General features: G+C 39.4%; 2 protein-coding genes across 3 annotated transcripts in view; both read left to right on the forward strand.

Moving 5' to 3' along the window:
* The window catches only part of LOC143740668 (uncharacterized), a 39,993-nt gene extending 35,503 nt beyond the window's left edge, over window positions 1-4,490 (forward strand). Inside the window, exon 8 of the mRNA XM_077232674.1 lies at window positions 4,195-4,490. The gene's annotated coding sequence lies outside the window, so the exon portion shown is untranslated. The remainder of the gene's footprint in view (window positions 1-4,194) is intronic.
* Window positions 1-16,025, forward strand: part of LOC143741187 (uncharacterized) — a 62,165-nt gene that overhangs the window by 2,725 nt on the left and 43,415 nt on the right. Inside the window, exons 2-3 of one of the 2 annotated variants that reach the window (XM_077233630.1) lie at window positions 3,030-3,149; window positions 3,312-4,951. In XM_077233630.1, coding sequence (XP_077089745.1) covers window positions 3,092-3,149; window positions 3,312-4,102 — 849 coding nt within the window. In that variant the 5' untranslated portion in view covers window positions 3,030-3,091 and the 3' untranslated portion in view covers window positions 4,103-4,951. Of the gene's footprint in view, window positions 1-3,029; window positions 3,150-3,311; window positions 4,952-16,025 lie in introns of those variants that run through there. The other variant, XM_077233631.1, reaches the window with a different exon arrangement.

Here is a 16,025-nt window from a genome sequence, read left to right on the forward strand (position 1 = left end):
GGTTAGCTTGGCCCAGTGTGTTGTGATTCGCTAACCGCCTAGTGCACGTTTTCCGGAAACGTCACAACCCTTACCTTTACCGGTAGCCAATTTGTGCATTGGTGTTTTATAAACAATGGCGTCAATAAAACCAATCGGACCCGGGGAAACGTTTGTGAAGATGATCGAGCAGAACCTGTTCAAGAACGGCTGTTAAACGACGTTTCAGAAAGGTTTGTTTTTTGTTGTTCTCTCATTACTTTTTAGATACGCTGTTATTTAATTGTACTAATTATTATAGAATTACAAAAAAATAAGCTTCATAAACAAGAATTTCATATAATCGTTCTAACAAATTATACTAACGTTACAGTTCTCAAAGGGATTTTTTTGAGTAAAGACTGCGGATCTATCGTTTCTGAATGTATGCCACCGTTACTTTTGTATTTTTATAACGATTGTAGGCAAATATCTGTCGACAGAACTATTAACGTTAACCCAAAACGAACACTAAACATTGGCTTTACTACAGTAGCCAAATCAAACACAGAACCATGTTTAGCATGCCTGTAGATAAACATAAAAGCTCTAATCAAAGAATAATTTACACTAATTCCAAGTTCGCTGTTGAGATTAAAAAAAAGTTTGTAACGTTAGGTGTTTATCGTTAAGTATGAATGAGCATTTAACAAGCTGGTTTGCAGAGCCAAACAGCGTTGTCATTTGTTTACTTCCTTGCTACAACGTACAATTAACAATACAAACTATTACAGGAAAACACATTGACGAAAAATAAATCAAACTTACAGGTTGTGGCCCGTAAACAACAGCTTCTTTTTTTAAAGTTGGAACTGCTCCATCTTTCAGGACAAGCCGATGTGCGAATCCTGCATTGAGCTCGTGAAGATTGTGAAAGCTTTCCTCCGTAACATGTGCAGCACAGAGAGCGAGATTTGGGTCATAATTATGAGGGACCGAGTTAAAAATAAATTTTAACCATTGATCCCTAACTCCCTCGTCCCTAGGAAGGCTGAACAAAGTGGACCTACAACTGGGATGAAAATAACAGCAGCGTTTCGACGGCATTGCGACAACTCATCTCCAAAACAGCAATATAAAATGGCCTCGCCCCGCTTATTAAGTATTCTCGGAGGAGGGGTTTATGTAAATAATGGGAATTGCAGATGTCAGCAAACCCGGAGGAATGTCGTGTAGTCCAAAACCGGTCGTTTGCTGTAGTCCTTAGAAATTGTTTTTTTTTTAAAAGCAAATATCTCCCTTTGCTTTGAACTTTGAGCGCTGTAAATTTGCAGATGTTGTTTATGCTCAAACAGCAACATTACACACCAGCTAAAGTTAGAAAAGTGAAATCGTGTTTTACCACCCATTTAAACAAATCTCTGTCTCTCGTGTAAAACATTCTGAGAACAATTAACCCAACATCGTATCATTATTTCACACATCTTTTTATAAAGTTTAGTTAATATTGTTATATTATACTTTGTATTGAACTTTAAACTATATGTTATATTATGAACTATGTGTTAACTAGTTTCAATTAATTGTCAAAATTGACGTTTTATTGAAATACAATATAGTCACAATCTATTATATTTCCTGTTCTAACTGAGCTTATTTCTGTCATTTATTTGCATCATGTATGCTTGTGGATTTAAATATGTGCACATATGTTTTTATTATTAGTTTTTTAAATATTTTTTTCATTTCTATTTATTTATCTAATAATGTATCTAATAAATGTATCTAATAAAATTATTTTTCATTTAAACTTAAAACTGCTGTAGGTAACTTGTAAAAAAATAATATTTTTTACATATTTGTTAAAACTGTCATTATGTCCTGACAGTAGAATATGAGAGAGATAATCTGTGAAAAAATCAAACTCCTATGGCTCCTCCCTGTGGTCCTATTGCCATTTGCAGAAATACACCGCTCCCGGTCAGAAACAACCAATCAGAGCCAGGAGGAATGTCTTAGCAGTGTCAATCACGCTCGTGTACGCGCTGATCACCCCTCTCTTGCACAGCGCGAGCGCGTACCGTCGTTCAAACTCAAGTTTGCCGGTGTGCAGCAGCTGTGCTAATGGTTCAGAAACAACCTAAACTGCCAATTTCTCGAGTGGCACCTGCTCATAAAACAAAGAGGTAAAATGAAAAAGACCGATGACGAGAAACAAGCGAAAAAGAAAGAATTAGACAGAGCCCATTGACTCGGTGTGAAAACTCTAGCCGCATAACATGTAGATAAAATGTCAGGCACTGTGCTAAGCAACAATTGAAACCTGCTAATTCACTGGCTTGTCATGTTGCTGAAATAATGTACTAGCAAACCTTCTAGCATTACATATCGCTAGAAGAATTACTTACATACTGTAACGTTAGTTACCGTTATATTAATGTTATCTTACTAGCTATTTAAAACCTATAGAAAGACTGCAACGTTATAAAGTTACATGTATTGCCAAATACATAATGATTTGAGGACCAAGTTTGTAATAATAATAATTATTATTTCTCAGCAGAGAGCAAGGGGGTTGAATCAGAATCAGAGGAGCTTTATTGCCAAGTGTGCTTGCACACACAAGGAATTTGTTTTGGTACTGAGGCTTCCAGTGGACATATACAAATACAAGTACAACATGAAACATAATACTACAAATTATAAGAATAAAAAAATAAATATATGAGAATAAAACTAAGTAAGTTGTGCTTGTTCAAATTTTCAGGCTAAGTCAACATTTTCTCAAAACTCCCTACTGCAGCTTTAAAAGACATGATTTTTTGTTGAAGTTTTCATGAAGTTTGTTGTTTCATATATTGTGTCCTGATGTCTCAAAAAAAAATCATGGAATTGTTTCTAAACGTCTATTCGAGCAAAACATTTGCACCTGAATAATTGCGAGTGATTGTAAGTGTGATGATCATCTGCTAAATGAGCAACAACGACCACAATTCACTCCTTCAGTCAGTGAAGCTCCCACAGCCGATCATGAGAGTTTAAATGCTGGGAATATTCCCATCTTCCCACAGGAGAAGAAGAAGCAAGCAGGAGGAATTACTCTAGGAGAAACTACTGACATACTATTGTAAAGATGGAGATTGAGGAAGAACCCTGCAGAATAAAAGATGAAGATACAGAGGAACAAATAGGTTGGTGTTTTCCTTCATTCTCTTTAATGACTGATGAGGAACATTAAGATGAAAACTGAAAAAATGACTACATTTTTGCTTATTGTGACTCACCTAGTAAATTTATTGTTCTCATTTCTCGTTCTTTAATTAAATTTTTAAAATTGGATATGTTGATTTTAGACCCGATGGACGTGAATAAAGACAAACAACATCAGTTTCAAAAACCTCAGCATTTCAAAAATGAAGATGGAAACACAGTCATTCAGAAACGCGCTCGAAAAACTGGAAAATCTTTCACCTGTTCTGAGTGTGGAAAGACTTGCACACAAAAATCAAGCCTTAACAGACACATGAGAATTCACACTGGAGAAAAACCATTCACATGCTCTCAGTGTGGAAAGAGTTTCACATCCAATGGGTCTCTCAAATATCATCTGCACACTCACTCTGGATTGAGATCATTCAGCTGTGATCAGTGTGATAAAACATTTGTTGTGGAATCAAACTTAAAATCACACCTTAAAGTCCATTCTGCTGTGAAGCCTCACTTTTGTTCTTTTTGTGGAAAGAGTTTTTCTCAACTACAGTCTTTAAAAGTTCATGAGCGTATTCATACTGGTGTGAGACCTTATGTGTGCTTTGACTGTGGGAAGAGCTTTGTTACATCCAGTGCCTTAAAACAACACCAGAGAGTTCATACTGGAGAGAAACCGTACAAGTGCTCACACTGTGGAAAGAGATTTGCTCATATAGGAAACCTGAAAATTCATGAGAGAGTTCATACTGGTGTGAGACCTTATATATGCTTTGACTGTGGGAAGACCTTCACTAGATCCAGTGACTTAAAAAAACACCAGAGAGTTCATACTGGAGAGAAACCGTACAAGTGCTCTTCATGTGGGAAGAGTTTCAGCCGATCATCTAGTCTACGGTATCATAAGAAAAAGCATTGCCTGAAGTCTTTTAAATGAGAAAAGTTCAAATTCCCATCCATGCTTTACAATTATTGTACTTACAAATAAATTGACATTGAGATAGTTTTAATAGAGTGTTTCAATTTAAGGGTTACATTAGTATTGAAGTTTGATTCTGGTGATAGTTTGATCAAGCATCGGCCTTCTCTTTTCTCAACCGCTGTAACATGATTTATAATGATATGTTTAAACTTTACTAAACTTCAAACACTTATTTTGCATTAGAATATTTCTAAAGGTTTTCAGGTGAACAGGTGAGATTCATTTTTTTCTGTTTCTGCTTTAAGGGGTTCTATAATGTCCCTTTTTACAAGATGTAAAATCTCTTATGTTCCAGAGTGTGTATGTGAAGTTGTAGCTCAAAATACACAACAGATCCTTTTTATAGCATGTTAAAATTGTCACTTTACGAGGGTGAGCAAAAAGTGCTGTTTTTGTGTGTGTCCCTTTAAATGCAAATGAGCTGCTGCTCCCGCCCTGTCAAGCGCAGCAGTCATTCTAATCTATGTCACTCACCGATCAAAAAACGCTTTGGCGGGACACAAATTTGCTTTGGTGGCCGCCAAAAAGCGGACGATCTGACGGGTTTTAGAAGATTAAATACAACCCGAAACTAAAAAACAGACCCGGCCTCTATTTGAGACCGGCCTTTATTTAACAAACCTGTCGCCACACCAGGCGTGTAATAGAGACAGGCGTCTATTTGGGACTCGGCTATGATTTGAAGTTTTACGGTAGTTTAGTTACGGTTATAACTTATGTCGTCATATTGCTTTTATGAAATGCTATTGCATTTGTGTGACGTACTGTATTGCAATAAATGTGAAAAGATGGATGTGACAGCTTGAGCAGACTCACAACTGTGCTTTACTACAACAACTCTTCCTCTTCTCTAAAGCAGGCCAATGTGGCCTTACACACTTTACTGAGTGTACCTGGGGGCGGGGTTTATGTAAATTTGAGGGTTAGTGATGTCATCAACCCACAAAGAAGCACGTTGTAGTCAAGTCAGGTCACTTTTACTTAAAGCTATGTTTTTTTATCATACAGATTGTTTCAAAGCAGCTTTTTGTTTCAAATGCAACAAAGTTTGTTTCTTGAAGAAAATAGCAACGCAGTCAAGCTTACGTAGGTTCAGTGATGGTTTGTTGTAAAAAAAAAAGCTATTTATCTACTTTATTTATATGTAACAGGGTAAAGTGTACCATTGTTGGCCATTGGCCAGTGTCATGTAAAAACATTGAACCTATCAGCAGTTAGATGTCATAGTATAAAATAGGGAGGGTTTTGTCATTTGGGATGCGTTGTCGCCCGTACCGTACGCCCCTTTACGGAAGTTGCGGCTTCGGAATGAGATCGTCTCTGCGTTGTGCTGCTGTGAATGGGCTGTCCCTGGCTTTGAGGTTGGTGCGTTTGTGACGAGGATTTTTTTGTTAATGGGATGCCTGATTATTATATTGTGTTTTTGTGTAGCTCATCAACAAATAAACTGCATGTTATGATCGGCGACCACGTATAGTTCACGTTGTGGATATCTCTCGGTACGTACAAGAGGCATTCGCGTGATTTGTTTTCTTTTCTTTATTCTCAAGGTCGGACATCCGGGACTTTTACTCCCATAATGCACTGCGCGCGCATAGCAACGCGGCGAAGGGTAAAACAAACAAGTGTCCGCCATTAAGCAACACGAAAGCGGAAGATAAACAAGCGCCGAGAATCATGCCTAAAAACAGTTGTGTTGTTAGTTGCACAAACAACAGCGTAAAGAGGAGTGACCTCTCATTTTACATGATACCTAGCAAGGCAACTGTAGTGAAACTTTTTTCTTCTCAAGTGTAGAAAAGATAGAGTTGCAGACCAGGAGATTGTTGAGGTATAAGTTCTTTAATTCGTCGCTGTAGTCATCTCAATCAAGTCTAAATTAAAGTAACTTTACATGGTATATTATAGGCATTTTAAGAGGAGGGACTTCTGGAGGTGGAGACAAATTCAAACAAAGCATGCAAATGTAGTACGAACACACCCTACTCTGAGGGCATTACCAATCCAATGGAATCAGCATAACTATTCAAATGCTGATAGTGGCCAGGAACTCTGGTTCCAAGAGCCATCCCAGAGCCATTAAAGAAAGTCTCAGTGATCAGACTCATTTAACTTACAATGGAGAAAACAGGATTTGCCAGATTCTCTTGCTGGAAACTGTTTCACAGCTGATATCATTTACCATCCTAACCTGAAATGCTAACTTCAACAAACAGAACTTTCTCAGTTTATATATGATAGTATTAGAAGTTAGATTAAACCTTTTAATAAATTTGTATTCCTTCACAACTGAGCCAGAAAGGAGAGAGAAATGGCTCCAGGCGATTGGACAAGAGGTGTTTCTCAATGTCAAGGAAGGATCCTCGGAAGCCATTATTTCCAGGATGCTACGTCAGCGACATCCGTCGAAGGACTGTTCCAATGTCGAGGATCCTCAGAATTTCAACCAAGGACTGAGTCCTTCGTTCGAAAAATATCCCATACACAGGAAAGGATGCATATGTGTAGCCTTCGCGCTCTCAAATCACCCACAATCCTATGCGCCGGCTTTGCTATCTTGTTCAAAAAATAAAAAATGTCAGACGTTAGCGGAGTCGGAGGAATAACGGGGCACTATGCTTGTACATGTAAGTTACCATACATTTGTTATAACCGTTGTACATATAAGTAAAGTTTAACGTTTAAGTGCCAGTACAAATTACTACCGTATTGATATTACAAATTATACAAATATATACAAATTACGTTATTGATTGCTAACTGAACCGGACCTTTCATTTAGCTTGGTTGCCGTCACCGGCATTTCTTTTATAAATAACTAGTTAAGTTGTACAAAGTAATTTAACATGGTTAGCAGACGGGAATTGTTTTAAAAGCATTTAAAATCGTACTGGCCCCAAACTTTTGAACGTTAGTGTACATCACAACTTTTTGATCTTTTTGAATTTTTGCAGCGCCAAAAGCGGACCTTTTCACTGACGTAATGACGCAATGACGTGCACTTGCTAGCCTGTTCCATTTACGTGTTCTCCGAATGCTAAAGAGGAGCCTTGCCTAGCCTCTGAAGGAAATGACTTGCAAGGATCAATCCTGCCAAGGAAGTATCCTTGACATTGAGAAACGGCTAAGGTGTTAGTTCACACAGCACAAAGCTATGGCGGCCTACATCAGATTACCATCAAGTAAATGATACAAATGCTTTCATGTCAATCTTCACGCCTTTTAGTATTTCACAACTTATACAATGTCTAAGAAACAATTTCTCATTACAAATGTTAAAGTCTAGCTGTTGTCGTTAGACACTACATTCAATAAAATTTAATCTGATGACTGGTTAATACAAAAAGTGAATATAGGGTATGCACATACCATTTTACTTTAAATCTAAATAGAAATGTAATCTCAAATGAATGGACAAATTGAGGGACAAATCAAAGAATAACAAAATAATACCACTGCAGAGATGGCCACTCAATTTTCTGTTGCTATGTTATGACATTGCTCTGCTTAATGGTCGGCAGCTCTACTCTGATAAGCAACAATGAAATGCACTAGTTGTGTGGGGAATGAGATACATTTATGCAGTTAGCCTTTATTGGCTTTTTTTGAAAAAACTGTGTACCTCACTGACATTGTACAAGCTGTGCCACTGACAGATTGAGCTCATTACAGCCACTTTGTAACACAATGCTTTTGAATGAACAGTTTTTTGTTTTTTTTAATGAATAAAAAATCGATTACATAGTTAATGTAATCGATGCTTAATGGGTATTTAAACATGACTGCAAGTGTAGGACACATGGTATGTACACATGGTGTTCATACCAGGGGATTTGATGAGGTAATTGTATAAGTCTGGATACTCGAGCCTGGGCCATGCTTTTGGGTTGTTCTCCCAGGACTCAGCTGGATGCCGATAGGGACAAGATTTTAATGCTAAACCTACAAGCCACAGCTTTCTGTGGTACCTGGTCAATCCAGGCGCTAGGAGACTGTCTATATATTGATAAGACATTCTGTAATAGAAGAAGAAGAAGATCTGTATTCATATAGCTGCTAGCACCTTTCACAGACATGTAACGTTTGCTAGTCACAAAGTGGTTTACATGAGTGTTTTATTACATTCACTTCTCACCACCGACATACATTCGCATACACAGATATCATTCATCATTAATACAAAGTAGTCCGTTAGTATCCATATCTGTGAATAGATACCTTTTTGATTTGCCTCGGGCTTTGCCTTCGGTTTGTTTTACCCTTCAAACACGGCGGCGGCTTGTTGCTATGCAGGTCACATGATTTGTGACGTAACGCCGACCAAGAGAATTGGTTTATTAAAGGTGGGGTATGTGATTTGCAAAACGGCAGGCAGATTTTGAAAATACACAACTCATAAGGTCCTACCTACTTCTCCTTCAACGCTGGCTCTGACTCCACCCATTCGAAAAACATGGACGCGCAATCAAGCACGAGCGAAAACTCAGATGCCTATACATAAATACAATCGCTCACATCAGCTTCCTCCCCAAACAGGTTGTTTAGCTAGCTAGTTCTACATATTGCTGGGCTATAACTGTTACATCTGTCCAATGATTCTAGACGGTCTTGAAAATGATTGGCTGGAGTTTTTCGAGTCCTGCCCGTTCCACAGATGATTAAATTGCTTAATTTCCATTTCAGTGCTTCTAATTTACAGCCAGCAAGTGGGTCAGGAATAGGATTTCAAGTGATTTTGAAAAAATGGTCAAAAAAGAAAATCACATGCCCCACCTTTAGTAATTCTTCTATTTCTTTTTTTCTTTTTCTTTTTTTTTCTACAAAAATCATTTATTACTAAATTAAGAGAATTAACATTAAGTCTTGGGGGGAATCTATGTAAATGTAGATCAGGGGCTTCATTAAAATCCCTTCCCACAATAACTATTTATTTATGCTGCTGAAGGAAATTTCGAATTTAAAGCAAGTAATTTTGTAGATAAAGATTGGAAAAGAATATGGTTTAAGTTAGAGCTATTAAAGCCATATACATTACAAAAGATAATAACAGCTTCTCCAGACTGAACAACAGCCATTATCCATCTACCCTCTAAGGAGAAGTGTGACTCAAGAATTTTACCACTAAAATTATGGTTAAATAAAATTACAACTCCCCCTGAGTGAGTAGATCCATGTGAAAATAAAGTTTTACCTCCCCACTGTGCTGACCAAAATGACTCATCATTAACACTAGAATGAGTTTCTTGTAGAAAATAAACATCTCTTTTTTTAGAATTACAAAATAAAAATAAAGCTTTTCTTTTAGTAAGATCGCGAATCCCCCGAACATTAAGAGAAAAACAAGAAAAGTTAAAAGTCTCGCGCCTGACTATCTGGTTGTGGATTGCGGCAGATGTTTCATCACTGTCATCATAGAAATCAAGGACCTTCGTCTGTACTCCCAAGTCTGGCGTCCAGTAACGCACTGACAGTGGGAAGAGCTTGGTGGTCCCATGATTGGAGGCATCTGAAGCCACTGAGAAGAATGGCGTGTGGGCTGTGGAGACACACACACAGATGGGATGAACTTAAAAGAGATTCTCTAAAAAACGATTAGGTAACACTTTATAATAACTGCACGCTAACAATCATTAGTTAAGATCCCTTGAACCCAGCTCGTTTTCCATCCTTCCTGGCTTGACTTACCAGTGGCCACAGTTTATTCCGTGCCTCCCTCGCCCGTTGTGTCAGATCTTCTGTTATTTTGATGCCTTTCTGTTTTAGAACTTCAGAGTTTTTCGCGTCCATCCAGATGCGATCCCGATGAGTGCGTGACAAAAACTGCACAATAATCCTCCGTGGACTCGCGCCTCCTGCTCTCGGGCCGACTCTGTGTGCAACATCAATGGAAGTCTGAAGAACGTCTCTCAATCCCGGCGAGATTCGAGAAACAATATCCATTGCGATCATTTTCACGTTTTCTCCTGCCTCCTCCTCCGGAATACCAGACATTTTCAAATTCCAAACTCTTTTATATGCCTCCAGTTCGTCGACTTTTTCCCACAGCTGTTTGTTTTCAGTGACCACAGCCGCTACTTGAACACCTAGTTCGTTAGCTTTAGCTACCGCCCTCTCCGTTTTGTCGGCAACTGAATCAACTTTGGTGGTGAGTTGGGATATCAGGGTCGAGTTTGATGTAACAGACTTTTCAATTTCCAGTACCTTCTCCATGAAATCATCTTGCTTTTTTCCCAACCTCTCAATCGCCTTTAGTATATCATTTAGTATTTCCGTATTTGAAGGCTCAGATACCTGCCGTCGGATCTTCGAAAGAGGGCTGTTAATCAGGGTGTCTGAAGATGGCAAACAATCCATACTTAAATCATCTTCGACTTCGGGGGTGAGTTTAGCATAATCATGCACACGCTTCGGCTTCACACTTTCCGCCATTCCTTCCATTTATCTCAGGTTATGTTTCAGCAACGTGAGTTTCAGTCAACGCACTCGGCAGGCCGCGACAGACGTTCAATTCTAACAGTCCCAGAAGGCAAATATTCTCAATTCCAGCTTAGAAACGTCGTAGCATCATTCAGAACATAAAGACATTTGTAGAAGTAACGCAAAAATCAAGGAAGGAAAAAGCAGACAAAGTTTTGCACAAAAGTTTATGTGAGACAGAAACGGTTCAGCTACTCAGACGGCATCTTGGCGCGCCATCCTAATTCTTCTATTTCATGTTCGACAGGTTGAGTGACACAATCAAGGGTTTCATCTGTTTTTCGGGACGAGATGCGCGTCTTTTTGTAACGCACTGCTGTCTTGCCTGGGCTGAAACACTGGCTGCGTGGCGTAAGCGTCAATTTTCAAATATTGCACCTGTCAATACAGAACGAAATATTCTGTAGTCTATTTTGCTGTCAATACTGCTGACAGTGTCTTTATCAGTAGGCGGTATATGTATGCTTAACACAAAGTATTGGCCTTCCACAACTCTCTCCCATATGTCGAACAAGGGTGATCCATGTCAGCAGCGCCGCGTCAGACACGTTTCTGGTGTGCAAAGACACAGAAAACGCGACGCAGCTGACGCGCAACAGAAACGTCACGCTCACGCCACGCAGCCAGTGTGTCATGGGTAGGGTGACCACCTGCTAATACCACCTGCTAATAAGCCCAAGGGGGGACAAGGGGTATGTTTATGAGGGACAATGTGGGACACTGCCTGGCGCGGCGGTGCCCCCACCCCACGGGCAGATTCACTGATAGTGGTTTACCCATTTCTAGCACATACCACCTTACATGGTATATTAATAATGCCCTATTCCCCTAAACATGTGTAATGGCTGATGTATGCTCATGAACAGGCCAACCAATGTGTATTTTTTCTAAATAAAGATTCATAATATTTTGAACATTCAATGAATTGACAGATGCACTTCCACTTATTAAATATATATATTGTTATTTTTCATTACAGTTTATTCACGTTAAATAAATTATAATATAAAATTCTAGGATTAACAGGAATTCTTAACTAACAACTCCAGAGGTTCACGGAACGAGAAGGGGAGGAAGGATGGTGAACTTGCAAACTTGTAAAGGCAGGCGCAGGAAAAAAAACTGTTCAGTGTTCTGGGGACACCTTTAGGACTCAAACCTTTCACCAGCATCTGAATCAAATAAGGAAGAAAGATAAGAGACAGAATTAAAGCAACATTCATTTTTATGATAAGCTTAAAAATGGTTTTCCAGTATAGACAGAGGAGTGCAAACCCATCACCATCACAAGGTGACAACAATACACAAAGGTGCCAAGATACAATCCTATGCAAAACAATGACATATTTTGACCTAAAAGGCTACTGTTTCCTAAAAGTGACACATTTGCACCCCTATAAACAGTCCACCACTGTTCAAAATCAATCAAACTTCATCTTAGACAAATGGGGTCTTACATAACTAGGTTTCTTACCTTCAGGTTTCTTCTTGAACTTGTATTTCTTGTTGGAGCATACAGCATTGAGGAGAACCTTCTCTTTCACTACATAAGTGTAGAAGTCCTTGCAACTGAATGTGAAGTTGCTCTTCACCTGGATTTCTGGCTTGATGAGGTTTACCGAACATCTGTTCCTTGTGTCCGTCCAGCATCCTGTCATCAGTGAAAAGACCCTCTCCACTGAAGCATTGGTGATTGGTACACTCAAGAGGACAGAAGCTAATGCTGTCATGTTTGGTGTGTGTGTGTGCTTGAGTAAGGTGGCTTCTCACGAAACTTCTCCACGACTGGAGCTCCAGACTGCACGATGGCCTGTTGGTGTGGCAGAACGACACAATACTCATCATATAGGGCATCCACGTCCAACTTCTTGCTTAGCTGCAGGACCTCTACAGCTTCACAGAGATGGGAGAAGTTGAATGGGCTCTTCTTTAGTGCCAGGCTAGCCACTTTCTTCTGGTAATTGGAGTCTGAGAAGTCATAGCGCTGCTCCAGGTAGGTGAGAGAGGACTGGTAGAAGTTGCACATGTCCTCTCTGAGCACAGCTGCCTGTCTGTCTGGAAACTGCTGGAGGAGTACACCCGTCTGGGCCCCAAAGAAACCATCACTCTGTCGTTGCTGTAGCTTGGTTTTTAGGGTGAACATCATATCATAGAGCTCACAGACAGTCCCATCTTCTCGCTCCAGCACCAGCACAGTGTCGTGGAAAATCTTCAGCGCATTGCTGAGGAAGGACAGGTAAACCTAAAAGAAGTAAGGAGAGTCAATGATGCTGTGTGCTGGCACTGTTTGCATTATCATCATTTCTCTAATCCCTGTTTCATGTAATAATATTTAGATGAAAAAAAAGTTGAGTGCAATTAAAATTAATTACCTGTAGATCAAGGGGGTTGCCCTCACCATCCTGGTCATCCTTGAACAGCCGCCATAGTGACTTTGGGCATTGGTCCTCTCCCAATGAGAGAAAGTAGGTCTTGATAGGAGCCCAGCTGTCGTGAAGCCTCTTCACTGCAGGCCACAAGCTCAGCCATCTTGTGGGCACATGTCTAAGCATGGACTGGTACTCTATCTCCACAAAGGTGTGAATTGACTTAAATTCCTCAGTGCGTTTGGCAGATGAGGAGAAGTGGCTAAAGGTCTTGGTGACAACATTTTCGATGTCAATATTTAGCCGATCTCCTGCGTGTTTTGCACTGTTGTGAACGATGTGGGCCACACAGTTTGCCTTCAAAAGGCAATTGTTGTGCTCTTTCAGTTTCTGGAAGACAAAGTTGTATCTCCCGTAATTCAGACTAGCATTGTCAGCGGAATACGCAGATATCATGTCTAGTCCCAGTCCGTTTTCCTCCAGCTTGGTGACTATCTGGTTGTGGATTGCGGCAGATGTTTCATCACTGTCATCATAGAAATCAAGGACCTTCGTCTGTACTCCCAAGTCTGGCGTCCAGTAACGCACTGACAGTGGGAAGAGCTTGGTGGTCCCATGATTGGAGGCATCTGAAGCCACTGAGAAGAATGGCGTGTGGGCTGTGGAGACACACACACAGATGGGATGAACTTAAAAGAGATTCTCTAAAAAACGATTAGGTAACACTTTATAATAACTGCACGCTAACAATCATTAGTTAAGCATTAGTAAACAGTTAATTCATCATTTATATAGCATTAATAGACATTAATAAGCAGTTTATAAATACAGCTATAAATGCTTTATTCTTGATTTAAAAGCATATCTATATGTAAGGAATAATTGACGACAGGCCATTGAATTATTAGAAAAATAATGCACACCCGAGTTGGTAATGCGGTCACGACGCGAAGCGGAGTGGCCGTTACACCTCGGGTGTGAATTATTTTTCTAGTAATTCAACGGCCTGAAGTCAATTATTCCGCTTATACTACAGTGACCACACCTCAAAACGTTGTTCAGATGATGCATTTTAAGACGTTTGTCAAGCTTTTGCCATTAAAACGCTCTTGTATGTAGGACTAATTTCTTACGCATCTAATCCCATGCCTCCGTTGCTAATTCCAAAACGTCATTTTAGTAACGGAGGTTTGAGCCACTGATAGCAGACTAATGATGGGAACACACTTACGACTCGCTGAAACATTCGAAGACTGACTGTTTCCATCGACTGTAGCAGGTCTTAAACACCGACTGTGAACACAGACTGAACGCGCTGAACACGGGTTTGGGCATGATCAGTCACAACATAAGTATCAAATTACATTCATAACTGGCCTTAGTAAGTGTGTCCCGGCTTTATGCAGTTATTAATGCAGTTATGATAGAGAGAGAGAGAGAGAGAGAGAGAGAGAGAGAGAGGTTGCAATAAGCATGCGCGTCAATATTATTATAGGCTATTTATTAATTGATAATTAAATTCGTTTTAATTAATTTGTTCTTGTTTTCTATAATTAACAGTAGATAACCTAATAAATTAAACACACAAAGCCCATTTAATAAGTAGGCCTATCAATAATTATTTGTTTGTTATATTATCTGGAATAATTACGAAAACCCGTGCAGCAGGACTATCAATTTATTTATATATTCAGTTAAATTTTCTATATACTTTATTTATTAAAATTAAACTGCATGTGTCCTTTGATTGTAAGGTTAGAAATCGTAAATTGCAGATCAAGTGCATGGGGCTGCATGTTTTTTCTTGTTATGAATTGGATCCTATTTTCCGTTATTACAGTTAACTACGCGCAGTGATATGGAACTGTAATGCGGTCAAACCTGCCGTGCGTTTCCCTGAAAATAATTGCACACCTTAGAACGTTCTCAACCAATCAGAATCAAGCGTTCAACAGCCCTGTAGTATAAAATTGTTTAATAATTGTATTTTCATACTTTGAAAATACCACCGATTATTATAAAAAATACAAGATACTTCTTTACTGTTTTGATCATTATTGATTTTATAAAAATATTATTATTTATAATATTATCTATAGAAATATTTATACCTTTTCAAAAATTATAGTTGCTTTTGTTTGTTTAGTTTGGGAGATAACGAATAGTGAAATGTTGCTCACAATCATGTAAGGATACACAGAGCCTGGTTTCACGAAGGCACGAATGAGCAGCATTATGTTAGCTAACGTTAGCTAGGCCTACTGATGCAATTTCAGTGAACTGAAGGAAAAGTTGACATTTAACATATCAGTATAAGAAGATGATTAGCTAACATTAGACAAATAGCTAACACACAACAATGTTACATCCATGAACATAACTTTAACTTTACCTTTGGTTGTTGTCTCTCGTTGCTCATTCAGTGGTCTTCTAAGGACTTTCAAGCAATCTTCGACGGAGGCAGGGCAAGCACATCTGTGACAATGGCCTCTGCCTTCGTCCGACCACAGGCCATCCTCTTGGCAATGTCCGAGTCCGGATAAATCGTTGTTGCTAGCTTTGTGCCACAATCTCCTGCTCGATATGATGTAGCGTGTTGGACAGTGTGATACACACTCGTCACCTCTGCAGCAGTCACTTTGTCAGCTAGAAAGTCGTTTTTAGGTCGGAGGAAAGCATCCATAGATTTGGACGTCTCTTTCTGTTGGACACGTTTCTTGTGAGTCTCCGTGAGTCTGTGTCGTTTGACATCATATTCCCCTCCATGTCCGATTGAGAAGGACGTTTTGTAAATGTCACAAAAAGCCCTCTCGGTATCCCCCTCAACACCTTTCAGCCACAAATATTCATTTCCCCAGTCTTTCTTGTACCCAGACCTTCTCTTTTTAATTGATGGCGGTGCCTCAGACTCTTTCTCCATTTTTGAAATGGAAAGCGCGCAAAAGTTCCAGTGTGTCGGGTATGCACGTGCGTGCGCTGTCATGACAACAACGAAAAAGTTGACAACAACCTAGTCAGCAGTTCAACTGAGGGGT

This window comes from Siphateles boraxobius, unplaced genomic scaffold (assembly GCF_051911475.1).
Source record: "Siphateles boraxobius isolate OS27281-9 unplaced genomic scaffold, OSU_SipBor_1 18, whole genome shotgun sequence".
NCBI classification, from domain to species: Eukaryota; Metazoa; Chordata; class Actinopteri; order Cypriniformes; family Leuciscidae; genus Siphateles; species Siphateles boraxobius.